The 21,324-nt window shown below is 42.4% G+C and overlaps 1 protein-coding gene across 3 annotated transcripts in view; it reads left to right on the top strand.

Moving 5' to 3' along the window:
- EHF (ETS homologous factor) overlaps positions 1–21,324 on the top strand; it is a 42,188-nt gene that overhangs the window by 11,826 nt on the left and 9,038 nt on the right. For all 3 annotated transcript variants that reach the window (XM_065592686.1, XM_005304540.4, XM_065592687.1), the window contains 3 exons: positions 7,560–7,659; positions 18,156–18,401; positions 19,952–20,011. In XM_065592686.1, the coding sequence (XP_065448758.1) occupies positions 7,563–7,659; positions 18,156–18,401; positions 19,952–20,011 (403 nt within the window). In that variant the 5' untranslated portion in view covers positions 7,560–7,562. The remainder of the gene's footprint in view (positions 1–7,559; positions 7,660–18,155; positions 18,402–19,951; positions 20,012–21,324) is intronic.

Genomic DNA, 21,324 nt, shown 5'->3' on the forward strand with positions numbered 1-21,324 from the left:
CCAAGGCTAAATGTTGAAAGAGGTCCCAACATAGCCTTTGAAAACATCCACTGCTTTTGTTGCACACACAGACTTGGTTTTGTGCACACAAACAGCAACTCTATACACCAAAGAGGTAGTTAAATGTCTGACAACCGGATTGCAGTTGCATACATAAATATAGGCAAGAAAATTCTGTACTAGAATTGCTGCTATACAACAAACTGTGGGTGCATGTCCAAGGGCATGCCCATCCTGTAATCCTCCTTGCTGGCCAAGCATGGCTCTGGTGAGGCCTACCTCAGTTTCCCCTTCACCCAGGGCCCTTTGAAAAGTCTACTCCAGACAGTCAAACACTCCACCTACTGGGGTCCAATTTATTAAGTCCTGCACAAAAGTCTTTCAAAAGAAAACTCAGACTTTCAAAGTCTTCATCCCTGTTCCAAGCTGGGTACAGCTGCTCTCCGAGGGTCTGTCATCCCTTCAGAGTTCCAACACTTTTCTGGGCCATTTCTAAGCTAGGTACAGCCTTCCTCCCTGCTCTGTCTTCCTGCTGGCCCAGCACCTCTTGCCTGGAGTTTGGCCTTCTCCACTGGTACCTTCCCCCCACTGACTCAGGCCCTGCAGGAACCTTCTTACTCCTTGCAGTGTCAACACCTGCAGCCATTGTTTCTTTGCAAGGCTTAGGTGCCTTCCCTTAAACCCTACTGCGCAACTTTAAGAGTCGAGTCACCCTGTGTCAGTGCAGTTTTAGAGGCTGCTTTAGTAAATTCAGTCCAGTATCAAAAATAATTTCTTGAACATTACACTCAGAATATAATTTGATAAATATATCTATTACTGTGGTGTAAGGCTACATGGGATGTAATCAATATATTGCCTTGAATATGTTACATAAGTAATAGTATTTTGCACTTCAATGTCATCTTTCATCCAAGGATATCAAAGAGCCTTGGAAACAGGGGCTAGGATGAGAACCAAGGAAGTACTGGGACTCATATGGATTAAAGTGGAAAAACCTATTGAGACTGATTTACCAGGAAAGTAGAAGCTCAGGGTCACACACAAACATGCACTCAAAATTATGCACCTAATTTGTGCATGCAGTTACTGTAAATGCATACAAAACTCCTAATTAGTCATTTGCATGCACAAATACCCAATGTGTTCATCTAAGTACAATAACCATATGTGTAAACTAGGCCTTCTCGCTTTTCTGTGTGTGATGTTGGGCTTCTGACGTTTAGAAAAGCAGACCCACTTGGTCATGCAGTCCATATCCTGACTCTTAGAAACAGTTTGCAAAATTCAGTCTCTAGGCAGCAGCAATTATTTACAGATGCCATTTCAGTTATATTGATGTCTTAAGTACTTGATTGAACTGCCAAATTCAGTCCTTAGATGTCTAAATTGCCCTACTCACCTCTGCTGTTACTTTATTGCATATACAACATATAGTTCCAGGTGAAACCTACACTTGCAGTTCATGATAGTGAAAGGGAAAAAAAATGGGGAATGCTCCCATAGATATCAGCTCTCTCAAATGAAGCAAAAGAAAGGCTGCTCCCTTTTGGCCAAACCAGAAGTAGCTGCACTGAGCTTGTCTCAGCTGGAAGCAGAGGTGCTGGAACAATTTGTATAGTGACAGTGCTGAGAACCATTGAACCAAACTATAAAGCCTGTGTATGATGAAAACCACTTCAACTCAGGGGGTGCTGAAGCATCCCCAGCATGCCTAGTTTCAGCACCTTTGGCTGGAAGCCACTTTTAGTCTTCGCGTAGTTTGGAATTTCAGAACATTATAGATGACAATTTCCTAACTCAAAATGTGTTTCAGCCAACACTGGGGAATACCATATGAGACCTTGTCATAACATACAAAGAGGAACTGACCACAGAACTAATAGTTATGATAGGGAAGATACAAGTGATCATGTCTTGATTACATTTATAATGTGCAAGCAGAATAAAGTCCAGACTAGTAATATATGTACTTGATGTTTTAATTTCACAAAGCTGAAAACAATTATGAGCCAAATCAGCTGGGAGGAAGAATTTAAACAGAAAAACGCGAATGATAATTGGGAATCATTTAAGAACACCTTACTACATACCCAAAAAGTCACAATCCCACAACTGAAGAAGAAGGTTGTGCTCATTAAAAAACTGACCTGTTGTAAAAAAATTAAGCAAAAATATAATAAATGGAAGAAAGGGGAAGTTGATAGTAATGAATATAAATCGGAAGTTAGGAATTGTAGAAAACTGATAAGGGAAACCAGGGGACACAAGGATAACTCTATGGCCAGCAGAGTTAAGGACAATAAGAAGGAGTTTTTAAAAATATATTAGGGACAAAAATAATCCTGACAATGGTATTGGTTCATTGCTAGATGGAAATGGTAGAATTATCAGTAATAATGCAGAAAAGGCAGATGTGACCAATATTATTTCTGTTCTAGGTTTAGGGAAAAAACAGATAATACAGTCTCATCATATGATGATAACATTCTTTTCATTCCACTAGTATCTCTGATGGATGTTAAACAGAAGCTACTAAAGTTAGACATTTTACATTAGCTAGTCCAGATAACTTGCCTCCAAGAGTTTTAAAAGAGCTAGCTAAGGAGCTTGCTTAACCATTAATTTTGATTTTCAATGAGTCTTGGAGCACTGGGGAAGTTCCAGAAGACTGAAAGAAACCTAATATTGTGCCAATATTTTAAAAGGTAAACAGGACGACCCAGGTAATTATAGGCTTGTCACCCTGACATTGGTCCTGGGCAAGGTAATGGAGCAGCTGATACAGGACTCAACTAATAATGAACTAAAGGAGAGTAATGTAAGTAATGCAAATCAACATGAGTTTATGGAAAATAAAACCTGTCAAACTAACTTGATATCTCTTTTACAAGTTTGGTTGATAACGGTAATAATGTTGACGTAATATACTTAGACTTCTGTAAGGTGTTTAACTTGGTGCCACATAACATTTTGATTAAAAAACTAGAGTGATATAAAATTAACATGGCACACATTAAATGGATTAAAAACTGGCTAGTTGATAGGTCTCAAAATGTAATTGTACATTAGGAATCATCATTGAGCTGGTCTGTTTCCAGTGGGGTCTCGTAGGGATTGATTTGTGGCCCTACACTATTTAACATCTTTAACAATAATCTGAAAGAAAACAAAATAATTCCTGATAAAGTTTGCAGATGACAGAAAAATTGCAGAAGTGGTAAATAATGAAGAGGACAGGTCACTCAGAGTGGTCTGGATTGCTTGGTAAAATGGGCACAAGCAAACCATGTGCATTTTAATATGGCTAACCAGGAACAAATAATGTAGAATATGGGACTCCTGGGAAACAGAGACTCTGAAAAAGATTTGGAGGTGGTGCATAATCAGCTGAATGTGAGCTCTCAGTGGAACACTGTGGCCAAAAGAGCTAATGCAATCCTGGAATTCATAAATAGGGGAATCTCGAGTAGGAACAGAGAGATTATTTTACCACTGCATTTGGCATTGACGTGACCGCTGCTGGAATACTGTATCCAGTTCCGGTGCTCACAATTCAAGAAGGATGTTGATAAATTGGAGAGGGTTCAGAGAATGATTAAAGGATTAGAAAACATGCCTTATAGTGATAGACTCAAGGAACTCAATCTATTTAGTTTAACAAAGAGACGATTAAGGGGTGACTTAATTACAGTCTATAAGTACCTGCATGGGAAACAAACATTTAAATAAAGGGCTCTTTTTTGTAGCAGAGAAAAATATAACACAATCCAATGGCTGGAAGTTGCAGCTAGACAAAAAATAACGCATATATTTTTGACAGCGAGGTTAATTAGCTATTGAAACAATTTACCAAGGGTCTTTGTGGGTTCTCCATCACTGACCATTTTTAAATCAAGACTGGATGCTTTTCTAAAAGCTATGCTCTAGGAAATACGTTGGGGGAAATTCTATGGCCTGTGCTCTACAGGAGATAAGACTAGATGATCACTATGGTCCCTATGAATAGCTTACAAGTAGAGTCATAGTTTAATAGTTTCTGTCTAATTTGGCTTAGTTTTGTTTTATTTGTCTTTTGCAGAGGGCATATGGTTAAACAAACAGAAAGCGGTGTGCCTCCTTCCCCTTAGGGTTTCATACCCTCTGATACTTGCTGTTTGCACATAAATTGCATAGTTTACCCCTGACTTATCTCAACTTTGCAACTTTCCCAGCCCTACAAAAGGATTTCAGAACCACTACATAGATTAGAATAATTTGAAATTTGCTCCATTTTTTCCTGTGCTACTCTCCCCCACATCGTACTGTTTTTCAGCATTATCAACGACACCAAAATGTGAACACCCTTGAAAGATTCAGGTCCAAAATGATGAGGACAGTTCACCGTCTAGCTTTGCAAATTCATTGGAACAAAATGTGAAAATGGGGATCAGAGTCATTCAGATTCAGAGCACAGCTATGGTATAATGAAGTAATTTGCATACGGTATGCTCTATAAGGCTCAATGGTTCTTTGTAAATGTGTTTTTCTGAAATGCTGGATCTTCTCCATGGTCAGGCAATGAGTGGCTAAAACTAAATTACAAACATCAGCCTGAGTGGTCATGTGGTCAAGAAAGAAAAGGAGAATTTAGCAAACTAATTCATTTAGCACCAAGCGCTGAAGTTGGGACTCAGTGAAAACACTTACTGAAGTCAATAGGACTTTTGACCAAGTAGGTCCTTAGGCTTTGGCCCTTGATCCTCCTATTGTGGGCAGGGTCGCCAAGAGCGGATTCGGGCCACGGTGAAAAAAATTTTTCGAGCCCCCCAGCAAGGGCAGACCGGCTAAACAGGGCCGACGAGGGGTGGGGTGGGAGGGAAGCCAGGCCCCGGGCCCCCTTCCCCGGGCCCCGGTAATTTGTACTGGCTCCCCCCCCGCCCTCGTCGGCCCTGACTGTTGGTGAAACCAATATTCTGAATCCAAACACCAGAAACTTTGGGAGAGTTTGGATTAGGTTAGAATCCAGACCCATACCTCTCCAGCCTATCTCCAATGTTCTCTCCCAGGTATAATTATATTCCACAGATAATGTTAGAAAGGTGATGCAATTGTTTTGTTTGAAGCAACTCTGTACAGGAGCTACTGTGAAAGCTTTAAGAAGGAATATATATTGGTTTGGTTAATTTGTATAGCAAAATGCTTGCCAATCTGCATACGTTTTAATCTGCACACAAGGTCTGCTGCTCCTGCCTCAACTCTCATAAAATATTTGGTGCTGTAATGAGGTCTGATATTACTCCGACTTCACTCATACAACGTTTAATGACTATGAAATATTTTCATAAATAATTAAAAATAAGATGACAAAGAATGATGCAGATGTGTTACTCAGTCAGTATGCTCTCAGAGATATGTGAATATATGGATGAATGAATGCATAGCATGTGCTACATAAACCAATCAGTGCTTAAAAGAAACTCTAGATTTTCAGTGTTATATAAGATGACCTGTGTGGCAAATTATTTTAGAGTCAATTTAATTAAAAGAAAACCTTTCATGACACTTTCTCCCCCAGGGTAGCAGATAACTTGGCACTGGTGTGTCTTGAGAATCAGAGGACAAAACCTGTCCTAACTTACTCCGTGCATAAACCCATTGACTTCAGTGAAGCTGCACGGGGAATAAATCTAGACAAAATTTACTCCTTTTTTTGTCAGAGCTGTGATATCAGAAGTGTACTATCTGAATCCTGCAGAAGTTGTAGATATAAAGTTCCCTTTGTGCAAGATAAAGTCTGACATGTGGATGGTTATGGAACTGCAGATTCATAGGAAACAGAAATGGATACCAATCATCCAGGGTCCATTCCAGCAGCCGCTTATTCATGCAAGTAAGGGCCTTAGACCACCTCCTATCAGGGTAGGATTGTTGTCTACATTACATTTCCTAAGGCGTTGGTATTTAATACAAAATACCAGCAATATTGCACATTATACATATATATGTTCTTATTGCTCCTTTAAAATTGCTAATTTTCTAATAAGGATTGTTTAATAAAGATAACAGGTGAGGGGTGAATATCCACCCAAGTGGTCCTCGGAAAATTATTCATAACCAGAAAATATTCAGGTGTGATTACTTCAGAGAGACCTCTTCCTACCTTCTGAAATGGCTACTACTATGAACTTGTCTTTAACAAAATAATGAGCCCTATCATGCTCCCAATAAAATAAATTGGAGTTTTGCCATTGACTTCAATAGGAGTTGGGCCAGAATTAGTAATGTTATCTCGGGCAATATATCCACAGTTGAGATACTGTGAAGTGTACTGGACTTTCAATGTTTAGTTTCATGCTTCAATTATTTATAATGCAAAACTGCCGTGCACTTAATCAAATCCACCTACCTATGTGACTTTTAAAATTATAGTTCTAAAAAATAATGGGGCTCTGAAATCAGAAGACAATTTAGAATCACAAATTAGATCATATTTAATATATATTTAACTAACTTGATATAAATCAGCTGCCTTTATAAATGCTTAACATGCTACTTAAAATTCTTCCAAAAGATTACAGAATATATGTTTATGAAACAAACTTTTATGCTTTGCATCTTCCAGACTGAGGTATATAATGTACCATATTAAGAACGCATATCAGTGGGGAATTTCCTTACATTCACAATGTGTTCAAAGGAAAAGCATGTTTTTATACGTTATTACAAAGGGAACATTGCACAACAAATTTATAGCAGACATGAAAGAGGCTGTTTTGTGTAGCTGCTACAGGCTAGATTCAGGTTTTTTAAAAAAAGTCTGCGTGACTCCTTAATAAAATGGTATTTTAGAGTGGTGTTTTTAAGTAACTCTCTGTCCATGGATAATGGCACCTTTCTCTCACCATTTCTATTATGTGTCCACCTAGTTTTCAAGAACTTATAACCTGGTCTTCTGAGTTTGCTGTGGTCTGAATCTGATAGTCTGCAACAGCCAGATAACAGTGGCTTAAAAACATTACCAACATAGGTTAGATAAGAACTTGTGCCACAGTGGCAAAAGGATCCGTATACCATTACCTCATAGGGCTTTATGAATGAAGGATTTTCTGTGCATGTATCTCTGGTAGTCTGTTAAATTCACGGTTGCAATTATCAGTTATTCTGAAGTCCAAAATAAAATAGAAAACTAGGTGTTTTTTAAAAACTACAGCAGTCAGAGTTTACCTTGTGAAATTTCGTTTAAATAAAAAGAAACCGCTTTGTATTTCACTTCACAAAGCTTGGAGCTCTTCCAGCATTGCTCTGTCAGAAGCCGTGCATTTTCATTCTACTCCATTCCTGATAAGAGATTATTCATTTATGGATGGGTGGCTGTAAAAACTTGCCTCATGCATATGAAAATGGTAATGTTTACCACAAGGAGATTTCATTGCAGCTGAAAAGGGGTTGTGGCAACATGTTCCTTAGCTGGGCTGTCTCTTCTACAAATGGACTTGGCATTGCTCACTTCACCCTCAATGGAATTTTTTGCCACTTGCCTTGCCACTAGCTAAGCAAGCTGTTCGATTTACTTACAGATCATGATTTTGGAAGGAACTGGCAGAATGAGTATCAATTCCAGCAGCAATCTACTTCACCAGCAGCCTTCCTGGACAGATGGATATCCCACATGTAATGGTAGGAGGAATTCAACAATGGTGTACTATCTATATTTTGGAAAGTGTGTGTGTGTGTGTGGGGGGGTATTATGCCTTTAAATATACATAGGTATGATTTTTGACCTCTACACTATCCAAACTCCTTTATATTCTATTGGAATTTCACCAGGAGGACAGTGTGCCTAGAAATGATGATAATTTGTGGTTTATTACTGGTTCTTTTTCTAAAAGTGAATTGAGTGCTAATGAAAAGTGCTGGATTGACAGCCCCAAAGTTCCCTTTTCACAGAAAAAGTACAACACGGGCAGCAGCAATGCAAGCTTCACACACTCACTGCTCAGACATTATTCTTTGATCTTGACCTGCAGGGACCACTTGAGAAGGGAGTTCAGTTTTCTTGCTCTTGCACAGTATTTGCCTTCTCAGCTCAGACTACTAGAAAGACAGACTGACACTGAGGGTTATTGCCAGTGATGGGGATTTTTATGAACCCGTTCAACTCATAATGGACAGAGATGTCCAGTTCCATTTCACATAGGCCACTAAACAGCCATCAGATAGTGAGGGCTTTGGGTCAGTATCAACCCAAGTTCTAGCCTGAGCAGTGACTTAGAGCTATAGGTCCTGTTCCATTATTTTCTGAATTCTGAATGGTGGTAAAACTGGGCACCTATATATTATATGAGATACACCTTTTAAGATCTTTCCCCGCTACGCAATACAATGTCACAGTAGCAGCAGTAAACCTTAAAATCAAGCCAGGCAAGCATCTTATATCACACACTAATCACAGTCCTGTAAAATGCTATAACAAAACATGCAGTGAAGATTCTCTCATTCAGAACTAAAAGGAGCTCTGTTTCTTTTCTCTGTGTGATTCCTAAATACCTTAGAATATATAAAAGTGCCCTTGATAAACACACTAGGTTGCCTTTCATTTTGTCTACAAGGATTCATGGTGAAAATCATGTTTGATTGAGAAGCACTAGTTTCAGTTTACATGGGATTTTGCCAGCCTAAACTGGTGGCTTCTATTTGCAGGGATTTCTACCTTTGCAATCATTCAGTAATCACTTCCAGTTTTGAATTTACATGAGTCTGAAATTCCAAGTCAACCTGTATCCTCCTCTCTGCAATTCTCTCCACATGCCCACTCTCCTCTCTCAACAAGAGCCCCTCTTTGACCTTTAAAGTCTTCTGGTTTGAGAACTGGTGGCTGCAAATGTCCTCTCCCCATTTCTAAGACTGCAGCCTGCAGGGACAGAGGCAACCATCTTTCTCAGGTTCTTCAGAGGGTGCCCAGAGGCTTCTAAATCTCATTGTTACTTTCTGGAGCCCTCTACATAGAATTAATTCCCCACAACCCTGCAACTGCAGGCTGCAAATGGTTCTGCACCCACTGCAATCTGCTCCTAAGATACCCCTCATTCCCCGGTATTGATAGCTAGGGAACCTTGGGGATTGTATTACTTACACTTCTCACAACCACTTTGGATATTCTTGTTTTTGGCTAGAATATGCAATACTGGATCAGTGCCCAGGATGGAAGGCTCATACAGTAAAGCTGGTTCTTGACAATTTTTTGACTTGCAGAACAGGAGCTTGAAAATTCCCCCTTCGTCCCCACCGCTCAGCCAAATATAGAGCTGGAATTTTAAAACATAGATGACATTTCAAATTTAAAAAATTTGAATTTAAAGTTTTAGAAAAAAAATCACTAATTTTTTCTCCCTTATCTCTGATGATCTCCAGAGTCCAACAATGAGATATGTGGGGGCTGAAATATGCTGTCCTTAGTATCGCTTATTGGCGCATCATTCCACCAGTATGGCTGGGGTGCACCTTTATTAAGGTGGGAGCAGGGGGATTCTCTGTGGGACTTTCTGGCAAATTTAATAATTCTAATTAACACATAAGCCTTACCTGATTAATAAGCCATCTTTATATAGTGCTGCTTTGCTTTGCCTACACGGAGCTTTTTCATCGAGGCAGCTAAGCGGTCTTGCTCTGGTCCCTTTTTGTCTATATATTTGTTTTTGTAGTGTTTTCACCAACAGTTCAATTTTCAGAAAGATATGTAAAAACATCAGAGGCCCGCACCATCATTTTGTGGGCCTTAAAATTAGGATTCCCATTCTCTGATATTATCAGAAATATCTGGTTTTAATGTGAAATTCTGATGAAGTAAAAAAAGAGCATTTTGCCCACCTTCAGACAGAATTAGAGTTTTATTATTTTTAATTTGAAACTGGCAAAATTTCACCCCTGCTTTTGGAGATTTTTTTTAACCAAATAGAATTTATTCACAGAAAGAATAGAAAGGTATAGTATGTGCTTCTTATATTTTAGCTTTAGATTTTATGCTTTTTGGAGCAAGGATCTTGACCTCCTCTACGTATGCAAAGTATCTAGCACACTCTTGGTGTTAAATAAATATAAATAATATAAATAGTAATATTTAGTTAAGCAATGAGAATACTGTATCAATGTTGTACATAGACAGTGCCACATTGTCAAAGACAGAAACAAACAAATTCATAGAATTCAAGGTCATAAGGGATTACTATGATCACCGAGTCTGCCCTCGGGTATGACACAGGCCATAGAATTTCATGCATTAATTGCTGCATTAAGCCCATATCTTGTAGATGAGCTAGAGCAATTTGGCCTTTCCTTATGCCCCCACCCTCCTCTGCTAAAATCTTGTTCATATCCTAATGAACTTGATTGCTGACACTCACACCTACTTGTCATCCCTGCTTCTCAGATTTTTGCCAATCCAGTATTCAAATTATTGCTGCAAAAGTCATATTCCTCTCCTATTGCTCCGATTGATCCCTCTCCTTGGATCTCTCTTTTTGGTTTCCTGCTCCTTGTTGCATCAAATTCAGGTTCCCTATCCTCATCTCTAAGGCCCTGAAAATTCTCATCCCTAGCTGCATCTGTTTTCATTTCCCACTACTTCCCCTGTGCCCTTTCCAATAATAGTTTGTCTCCTTTCCCCAAATTTCACCTCATGCCTTTTTTCATACTATAGACTATGTCTGGAACTATCTCATTGTCCTCGTTTTCCAAGCACCTTTTCTGTCCTGCTTCAAATTCTTCCTTCAACCCCACCTCTTCAAGCAGTCTTACTTTTGTTCTTTTCCTCACGAACAATCCCAACACATCATCTCCTCTCTTGCCTTGTGTGTGCTTGTCCTGGCTTATCTAGATTGTAAACTCTTTAGGGCAGAGAATATATCCCTTTATCAGGGCCATACTCCGATATGCTTATTCACTGATGTCTACACTATGAAATTAGGTCGAATTTATAGAAGCCGGTTTTATAGAAATCGGTTTTATACAGTTGATTGCGTGTGTCCCCACATAAAATGCTCTAAGTGCATTAAGTCGGTGGACCGCGTCCACAGTATCGAGGCTAGCGTCGACTTCCAGAGCATTGCACTGTGGGTAGCTATCCCACAGTTCCCGCAGTCACCGCCGCCAAATGGAATTCTGGGTTGAGATCCCAATGCCTGATGATGCAAAAACAGTGTTGTGGGGGGGTTCTGGGTACATGTCGTCAGGCCCCTCCCCCTCCATCAGAGCAACAGCAGAGAATCGATTTGCGCCTTTGTACCTGGGTTACCTGTGCAGACAACATACCACGGCAAGCATGGAGCCAGCTCAGCTCAGCTCACCGTCACCATATGTCATCTGGGTGCCGGCAGATGTGGTACTGCATTGTTACACAGCAGCAGCTAATTGCCTTTTGGCAGTAGACAGTGCAGTATGACAGGTAGCCTTCATCGGTTATCTGGGTGCTGGCAGATGTGGGACTGCATTGCTACACAGCAGCAGCTCCTTGCCTTTTGGCAGTGGATGGTGTATTACGACTGGTATCCGTCATTGTCATATTCCTCAGTGAGTTCAATCAGAGGCACCTGGGCAGACATGTTTTGTCTCCTGGAGACTCAGTCCTGCCGGCAGTCCTATTGAACCGTCTTGACGATGATGGCTAGCAGTCGTAATACAGCATTTTCTGCCAAGCATCCAGAAGATGCCGATGGCTATCAATGATGCTGCACCATCTGCTGCCAGTTTAAGATGTAAAAAATAGATGGACCAGATTTGTTCTATATTCATTTGCTTCCCCCTCCCTCCGTGAAACCAATGGCCTGCTAAACCCAGGGTTTTGAGTTTAATCTTTGGGGGGGTATTCTGTGTGACAGTTGTTTGTGTTTCTCCCTGATGCACAGCCACCTTTGTTGATTTTAATTCCCTGTAAGCCATGTCGTCACTCGCCCCTCCCTCCCTCCATCCGTCAGACAATAGTTTCGCGCCTTTTTTCAGCCCAAACACCATAGCACTGGGATCATGGAGCCCGCTCAGATCACCGTGGCAATTATGAGCACTATGAACACCACGCGCATTGACCTGGAGTATATGCAGAGCCAGAACATGCCAAAGCGAAACCAGGCAGCGCGGCGATGAGAGTGATGAGGAAATTGACATGGACATAGACCTCTCACAAAGTACAGGCCCCAGCAATGTGCAAATCATGGTGTTACTGGGGCAGGTTCATGGCGTGGAACGCTGATTCTGGGCCTGGGAAACAAGCACAGACTGGTGGGACCACATTGTGTTGCAGGTGTGGGACGATTCCCAGTGGCTGTGAAATTTTCGCATGCGTAAGGGCACTTTCATGGAACTTTGTGACTTGCTTTCCCCTGCCCTGAAGCGCCAGAATACCAGGATGAGATCATCTCTCACAGTTGAGAAGCGAGTGGCAATAGCCCTGTGGAAGCTTGCAACGCCAGACAGCTACCGGTCAGTCGGGAATCAATTTGGAGTGGGCAAATCTACTGTGAGGGCTGCTGTGATCCAAGTAGCCAACGCAATCAAAGACCTGCTGATATCAAGGGTAGTAACTCTGGGAAACATGCAGGTCATAGTGGATGGCTTTTCTGCAATGGCATTCCCAAACTGTGGTGGGGCGATAGACAGAATCCATATCCCTATCTTGTCACCGGAGCACCAAGCCACCGAGTACATAAACCGCAAGGGGTACTTTTCAATGCTGCTGCAAGCCCTGGTGGATCACAAGGGACGTTTCACTAACATCAACGTGGGATGGCCGGGAAAGGTACATGATGCTTTCGTCTTCAGGAACTCTGGTTTGTTTCAAAAGCTGAAGGAAGGGACTTTCTTCCCGGACCAGAAAATAACCGCTGGGGATGTTGAAATGCCTATCGTTATCCTTGGGGACCCAGCCTACCTCTTAATGCCATGGCTCATGAAGCCGTACACAGGCAGCCTGGACAGTAGTCAGGACCTGTTCAACTATAGGCTGAGTAAGTGCCGAATGGTGGTGGAATATGCATTTGGACGTTTAAAAGTGCGCTGGCGCAGTTTACTGACTCGGATAGACCTCAGCGAAGCCAATATTCCAATTGTTATTGCTGCTTGCTGTGCGCTCCACAATATCTGTGAGAGTAAGGGGGAGACATTTATGGCGGGGTGGGAGGTTGAGGCAAATCGCCTGGCCACTGATTACACGCAGCCAGACACCAGAGTGGTTAGAAGAGTACAGCAGGGCGTGGTGCGCATCAGAGAAGCTTTGAAAACCAGTTTTGTGACTGGCCAGGCTACAGTGTGAAACTTCTGTTTGTTTCTCCTTGATGAACCCTCCCACTACCCCCCCCCCCCGGTTCACTCTACTTCCCTGTAAGCTAACCACCCTCCCCTCCCCTCTTCAAGCACCGCTTGCAGAGGCAATGTAGTCATTGTTACTTCACATTCATGCATTCTTTATTAATTCATCACACAACTAGGGGGATAACTGCCAAGGTAGTCCGGGAGGGTGAGGGAGGAGGGAAGCGCCGGGTGGGGTGGGGGAGTAGGGAAGGACAAGAACACATTGCAGTTTAAAACTTTAAAACTTTAACTCTCATTGAAGGCCAGCCTTCTGATGCTTGGGCAATCATCTGGGGTGGAGTGGCTGGGTGGCCGGAGGCCCCCGCACCACGTTCTTGGGCGTCTGGGTGAGGAAGCTATGGAACTTGGGGAGGAAGGCTGTTGGTTACACAGGGGCTGTAGTGGCGGTCTCTGCTCCTGCTGCCTTTCCTGCAGCTCAACCATACGCTGGAGCATATCAGTTTGATGCTCCAGCAGCCGGAGCATCGACTCTTGCCTTTTGTCAGCAAGCTAACGCCATCTGTCCTCTTCAGCCCGCCACTTGCTCTCTTCAGCCCGCGATTCAGCCGGCCACCTCTCCTCTCGTTCATATTGTGCTTTTTTGCACTCTGACATTGACTGCCTCCACGCATTCTGCTGTGCTCTGTCAGTGTGGGAGGACATCTGGAGCTCCAAGAACATATCATCCCGATTTCGCCGTTTTCTCCTTCTAATCTTCACTAGCCTCTGTGAAGGAGAAACATTTGCAGCTGGTGGAGAAGAAGGGAGAGGTGGTTAGAAAGACATATTTTAGAGAACAATGGGTACACTCTTTCACGTTAAATTTTGCTGTTCACATTACACAGCACATGTGCTTTCATTACAAGGTCGCATTTTTCCTCTTATATTGAGGGCCTGTCAGTTTGGTGTGAGAGATCACTCACGCAGTGCCAGGCAACAGATTTCGGCTTGCAGGCAGCCATGGTAAGTCACAGTCTTTTGGCTTTTTTAACCTTCTTAACATGTGGGAATGGTTTCAAATGGTAGTGCCCTCATTTCCCATACCCAGCACCCATTGGGTTGGCCATTTAAAATGGGTTTGCAATGTAAAAGGAGGGGCTGCAGTTTCTGGGTTAACATGCAGCACAAACCCAACTACCCCCCCCACACACATCCAATTCTCTGGGGTGATCACTTCACCCCTCCCCTCTACTGCGTGGCTAACAACGGGGAACATTTCTGTTCAGCTGAGCAGGAACGGGCACCTCTGAATGTCCCCTTAATAAAATCACCCCATTTCAACCAGGTGACCATGAATGATATCACTCTCCTGAGGATAACAAAGGAAGATAAGGAATGGATGTTGTCTGCATGCCAGCAAACACTGGGACCATACGCTGCCATGCTTTGTTATGTAATGATTCTAGACTACGTGCTACTGGCCTGGCACGGTAAAGTGCCCTACCATGGCGGATGGGATAAGGCAGCCCTCCCCAGAAACCTTTTGCAAAGGCTTTGGGAGTACATGAAGGAGAGCTTTCTGGAGATATCCCTGGAGGATTTCCGCTCCATCCCCATACATGTTAACAGACTTTTCCAGTAGCTGTACTGGCCGCGATTGCCAGGGCAAATTAATCATTAATCATTAAACACGCTTGTTTTTAAACCATGTATAATATTTACAAAGGTACACTCACCAGAGGTCCCTTGTGTGCCCTCAGGGTCTGGGAGCACACCTTGGGTGAGTTCGGGGGTTACTAGTTCCAGGTGCAGGGTGATAAACATATCCTGGCTGTTGGGGAAACCGGTTTCTCTGCTTCCTTGCTGTGAGCTATCTTTATTGTCTTCATCATCATCTTCCTCGTACCCCGAACCCGCTTCCCTGTTGTGTGATTCTCCATTGATGGAGTCAAAGCACACGGTTGGGGTAGTGGTGGCTGCACCTCCTAGCATGGCATGCAGCTCCGCGTAGAAACAGCATGTTTGCGGCTCTGCCCCGGACCTTCCGTTTGCCTCTCTGGCTTTGTTGCTGGCTTGCCTTAGCTCCTTAATTTTCATGTGGCACTGCTGTGCGTCCCTGTTATGGCCTCTGTCCTTCATGGCCTTTGAGACCTTTTCTAATATTTTGCCATTTCGTTTACTGCTACGGAGTTCAGCTAGCACTGATTTGTCTCCCCATATGGCGAGCAGATCCCATACCTCCCGTTCTGTCCATGCTGGAGCTCGTTTGCGATCATGGGACTCCATCATGGTTACCTGTGCTGAAGAGCTCTGCGTGGTCACTTGTGCTCTCCACGCTGGGCAAACAGGAAATGAAATTCAAAAGTTCGCGGGGCTTTTCCTGTCTACCTGGTCAGTGCATCTGAGTTGAGAGTGCTGTCCAGAGGGGTCACAATGAAGCACTGTGGGATAGCTCCCGGAGGTCAATAACGTCGAATTCTGTCTACACTACCCCAAATCCGACCCGCAAAGGCCGATTTTAGCGCTAATCCCCTCATCGGAGGTGGAGTAAAGAAACTGGTTTAAAGGGCCCTTTAAGTCGAAAAAAAGGGCTTCGTCGTGTGGACGTGTCCAGGCTTAATTCGATTTAATGCTGCTAAATTCGACCTAAACTCGTAGTGTAGACCAGGCCTGAGTAGTCCCTGACTCTGTGTGTAGTCTCATTTACAGAAGAGGTTACTGGTCAATGTGAATAAGGTCTGGTGTGTGTGTTTGTGTATAAAGTGCTGTGCAAATTTACAACATTGTATACACATTATTAATATTAATATATGTTATTACATATTAATATAGTTAATATTTTCACTACTACATTGTGCACACTAACTTCTGCACACACAAATTTCAGGATTGGCCTTATGATTTACACCTTCCCAAGCTGCCAGATGTATAAATCGGGCTATGAGTTGCCTCTCATTGAATTACTTTCCATTCCAGACCTTCTGCCGGAGATTAGACAGCCCGTGAGTAGTCAAGTCAGTGCAGGATTGTTTCTCTCCTCCTCACACCACACGCAGTATCCCCAGCAATCGCTTGTGGTGCTTGTGCTCGCCTTGGTAAATTAGAACATAGAATCATAGAATCACAGGACTAGAAGGGACCTGGAGAGGTCATCTAGTCCGGTCCCCTGCACTCAAGGCAGGACTAAGTATTAGACCATCCCTGACAGGTATTTGTCTAACCTGCTCTTAAGAATCCCCAATAATGGAGATTCCACAACCTCCCTAGAAAATTTATTTCAGTGCTTCACCACTCTGATAGTTAGGAAGTTTTTCCTAATGTCCAACCTTAACCCGCCTTGCTGCAATTTAAGCCCATTGTTTCTTGTCCTATCCTCAGAGGTTAAGGAGAACATTTTTTCTTCCTCCTCCTTGTAACAACCTTTTATGTACTTGAAAACTGCTATCATGTCCCCTCTCAGTCTTCTCTTCTCCAGACTAAACAAACCCAATTTTTTCAATCTTCCCTCATAGGTCATGTTTTCTAGACCTTAAATCATTTTTGTTGCTCTTCTCTGGACTTTCCCCAATTTGTCCACATCTTTCCTGAAACGTGGCACACAGAACTGGACACAATACTCCAGTTAAGGCCTAATCAACGCAGAGTAGATTGGGAGAATTACTTCTTGTGTCTTGCTTACAATACTCCTGCTAATACATCCCAGAATGATGTTTGCTTTTTTTGCAACAGTGTTACACTGTTGACTCATATTTAGCTTGTGATCCACTATGACCCCCAGATCCCTTTCCACAGTACTCCTTCCTAGGCAGTCATTTCCCATTTTGTATGTGTGCAACTGATTGTTCCTTCCTAAGTGGAGTACTTTGCATTTGTCCTCATTGAATTTCATCCTATTTACTTTAGACTATTTCTCTAGTTTTTCCAGATCATTTTGAATTTTAATCATATCCTCCAAAGCACTTGCAACCCCTCCCGGCTTGGTATCGTCTGTGAACATCGACATCTCATTACCCCATTGTCAGGGTATCGACATCTCATTACCTCAGTGGCAGGCACAAATCCTTTTTGTGCACTTAGATTCTAGCATTTTTAATACAAATTATTGTCATGTAAGAACATAACAGAGGCTGTGTTGCTTAGGATTTGGCCAACCAAAAAAGAATTTAGATGTTCAGTAAAACCTCTGAGGAACAAATTAGGGAGCCTTGCGTATTAAGAGATCTCTTTGATGTATCTCCAAACACAAGGCATGAGTTGTTTCTCTGCCTTTACTAGGATGCCAGCTCTGCTACACAGCTGATGTTTGTTGGTGGTTATATATGATAGATTTTACTATGTAATAATATACCTTTAAATATACATTTATTTGATCATTATTGGGCTAAATCCTGAAGTCCATACTCAGCATTTATTCAGTCCTTAATCAAGCCAAACTCCCACTGATCTCAAAGGGAGTTTTGCCCGAACAAGAACTGCAGGATTTGGCCCATCATTATTATACATACTTCAAAGGTATCTTTTCCCATGTGGGCGTCAATACATCTATGCTCTAATATCTTTCCCACTTGTAGAGCCTTCCACCCAAGAATTTGAAAGCATGTTACAAACATGAACGAATTAATTCCCATAATACCCCAGTAACCTAGGTTAGTTTGATTTTTTCTGTTTTACAGATTGGGAAGCTGAGTCAAAGAGCATTAAGGTGACTTGCTCAAGGACAATCAGCAAATTAGTGTTAGGGACTAGGAAGAGAATTCAGATCTGCTGGCTTCCCGTGATGTGCTTTAAGCACCAGACCATGCTTTCTTTCCTGTACACAGCACATAGACATTCTGTGCTCAGCATTACTGTTGTGTTAACAGATAGAGTGAATATGTAACATTTCTCTTTCCCAGTGCCTGGCAGTTTCTATGGAACTCAGTGGCATGAGATACACCCTCAATACTGGACCAAGTACCAGGTGTGGGAGTGGCTACAGCATTTCCTGGATACCAACCAGCTGGATGCCAACTGCATACCTTTCCAGGACTTTGACATCGATGGCGAACATCTGTGCAGCATGACTTTGCATGAATTCACCCACGCAGCTGGGACAGCCGGCCAACTTCTTTACAGCAACCTTCAGCACCTAAAATGGAATGGTAAATATACACTAACGCATAGACAGGATAGGACTGCAACCACAATTTTGTGAATTCTGGGTTGATCTAAGGTCACTTATGTTCCTCAGCCTTGCAGTGACTGAAGCTCTGCTTGTGACGGGTTTAAGAGTTTCCCAGGAGTGCAACTTCATTTCTGCAGAGCTCCTAAGAGACACAGGACTGAAACTCCTGGTTATCCCCCACTTTACTCAGGTCTTACCTGGTCCACAAGACATTAGTCAATTTAGCAATATTGGGAAAAGACCATGAAAACAGATTGGATGTTTTATCAGTAAAGACAAAGGTTTTTCTTTATTAACAAGTAGCCCACATTCTTATATTGCAGAAAGGAGCTCTGTAACCCATTGATGCTCAGGAGATTCATAGGTGTGCAGAAATGTAGAATTCCCCTCCATGCTTTTGAGGCCTCATGTAGCAAGAAGGCAACTCATTCTGTTGAATGACTGAAAAAGATGTATGCAGGGTAGTTGTAGCTGTGTCAGTCACAAGATATTAGAGAGGGTGAAGTAATATATTTCATTGGACCAACTTCCATTGGTGAGAGAGAGACACATCAACTCAAAGTGGCACCAGTCCCTTCCAGAACAACAGATGCAAAATGTGTAGACATATCTCTGCTCTACAATGATCAACACCCCCACAACGCACCTTTCAAGATCCATGGATCCTACACATTCCATATCACAACATGTGGTGTACCTCATCCAGTGCACTAAATGCTCCAATAACAACTGTGTGGGTGAAACAAGACAATCACTACATTCTCGAATGAAATCAGACAGGAAAATGATAAAAGACAAAAACACCCTATCACCTGTGGGTGAACACTTCACAAAACACACACTCTATATCTGACCTATGAGTCCTCCTCCACAAAGGAAACCTGCACAACACTTTCAAAAGATGAGCTTGGGAGCTTAACTTCATAATTCTTCTAGACACTAAAAATCATGAACTGAACAGAGACACTGGATTTATGGCTTATTACAACAATCTGTAACCCACTAACCCCTCTTTTTGTCCTATGACTTCTGGGGTGTTAACGGCCATTCTACCTTGACTGGTCCCTTAGAATACGTGCTAACTACTTATGCCAAACAATCTGTTCCACCTTGCATTTAGCTGTGATGCTCAGAGTACCTTTCCCAGAGCTGAAGAAGAGCTCTGTGTGCCTCGAAAGCTTATTTCTCTCACCAATAGAAGTTGGTCCAATAAAACAGATTACCTCACCCACCGTCTCTGAAACAGACATAGTAAGGTAAAAATGACAGACTCTTCCTTCCTTCTATCCATCCACCTGACACTTCCCATTTCCAGCCATATCATAGTAATTTAGCAGATTCACACTAGGAAGTTAAATGAGAAGTTCACAGGGTGTGGCATGGGCAGAGGATGTATGTGTGTGTGTGTGAGACCTCATGTCTTTTCAAAATTAGCCCTTTGGTATCGATCCCTGCTTGAAGCCCTATCTTTCCTGTGTGTGCTGTGCACATAATTACACATCCCCTCTCCCATGCAATCTCTTGCAGGTCAGTGTGGCAGTGAAATGTACCCGTCACATAATGTCGTTGTAAAAACAGAACAAACAGGTGAGTAATAGCAATTGTTATGGTGTGCCAGGTAACTTGACTTTATTTGGATGTCAATGTTCAAGGAAAATAGCTGCTAAGATAAAGTTCATAGTAGATGTTTTAACAACAGCTTCACTTAAATACCAAAACAAGTCTGTTTTCCAGAGAAGAGGTCATTAAATAATGGAGATGAAATTAAAACTGAGGTTTCTAAAATGCCAGTAAATTCTCTTTACTGAATCTCTGAGGTCTCACATGGTACCAGAAACACTACATTGCATAGGGTTACTTGAGTTAGGAGACCTCTAAAATGTCACCTGACCAGTGTCTTCATCACCTTTCTCCAAACACAGTTTGCACAATTTGTAATGGCTCATAACTTCCTCCCTGGGGCTTGGTTTCATTGTTAAAAAGAACTACAATGGAACAACACAAAATCAAGCTCAAGTCCTCTCCTCAACTTTGGCCATTTTCAGGGTTCCTTTCCAAGAATGGCTCAGCTCACACTCCAGATCTTTCTACATAGCCACTCTCAACTCCCTTATATGTGGGTGTGTTAATGAGCCACTGGCATACTCACATACTATTTCCCAGAAGAATCAACATCAGCTTACAGCGTGGAGTGTTTCAGACAAACACTGACAGCCTATTTCATTCATCTAGTCTATTGCCTTTTCCCTGCGGCACAGAATATGGCTAGGCACAGATCAAGGCAGGAATTTAGGATTTCTGGTATATGTTCCCCTTGGTCAGAGCTGGGTCAGACAGAACAGTGAGACACAGACAGAGGAAGAATAGCAGATAACAGTCCTGTGTATAGCTGCAGGTTGGCTTTCTGCTGGAGGGGAGTTACCTGTATTTGAGTTGGAGAAAGGAAAGGTCTTCTATATGAGAAAGATAAAATCTCTGAGAAGGAATCCCCAATATCTTTGTGGATCTTGGCCTGATTAAGTCTTAATCCACCCCTCAGTAGAGATACACAATGCCAGCACAAAGTATTCATCTACAGACGGTGCAAATATTAAAGCCTTGTGTATTCACTTTTTTTTATGGTGGTCACTTCCCCACTATTAAAAACTATTGCTGGATTGGGGCTGGTGCAGTGGGGCTGTGGTGATGCTCTGCTCATTGCCACATGAAAAGCCAAGGTTCAATTACCCAGGCACAGTCAGTATGTCCATGAGCTGGCAGGGGCTGGGCGTGCTGCTTTCTTGAGGATGGGAGAACTTGATATGGCTACATGCCAGTTCATTGTGATGAGATAGAAATGAAGTTGGTGGGTTCAGAGGGGAATCCTCTCTGGTCCTATTAAGTCAAGGAAGGTTGCCTCA

The sequence above is a fragment of the Chrysemys picta genome, chromosome 4, assembly GCF_011386835.1.
Source record: "Chrysemys picta bellii isolate R12L10 chromosome 4, ASM1138683v2, whole genome shotgun sequence".
In the NCBI taxonomy this organism is placed as follows: Eukaryota; Metazoa; Chordata; order Testudines; family Emydidae; genus Chrysemys; species Chrysemys picta.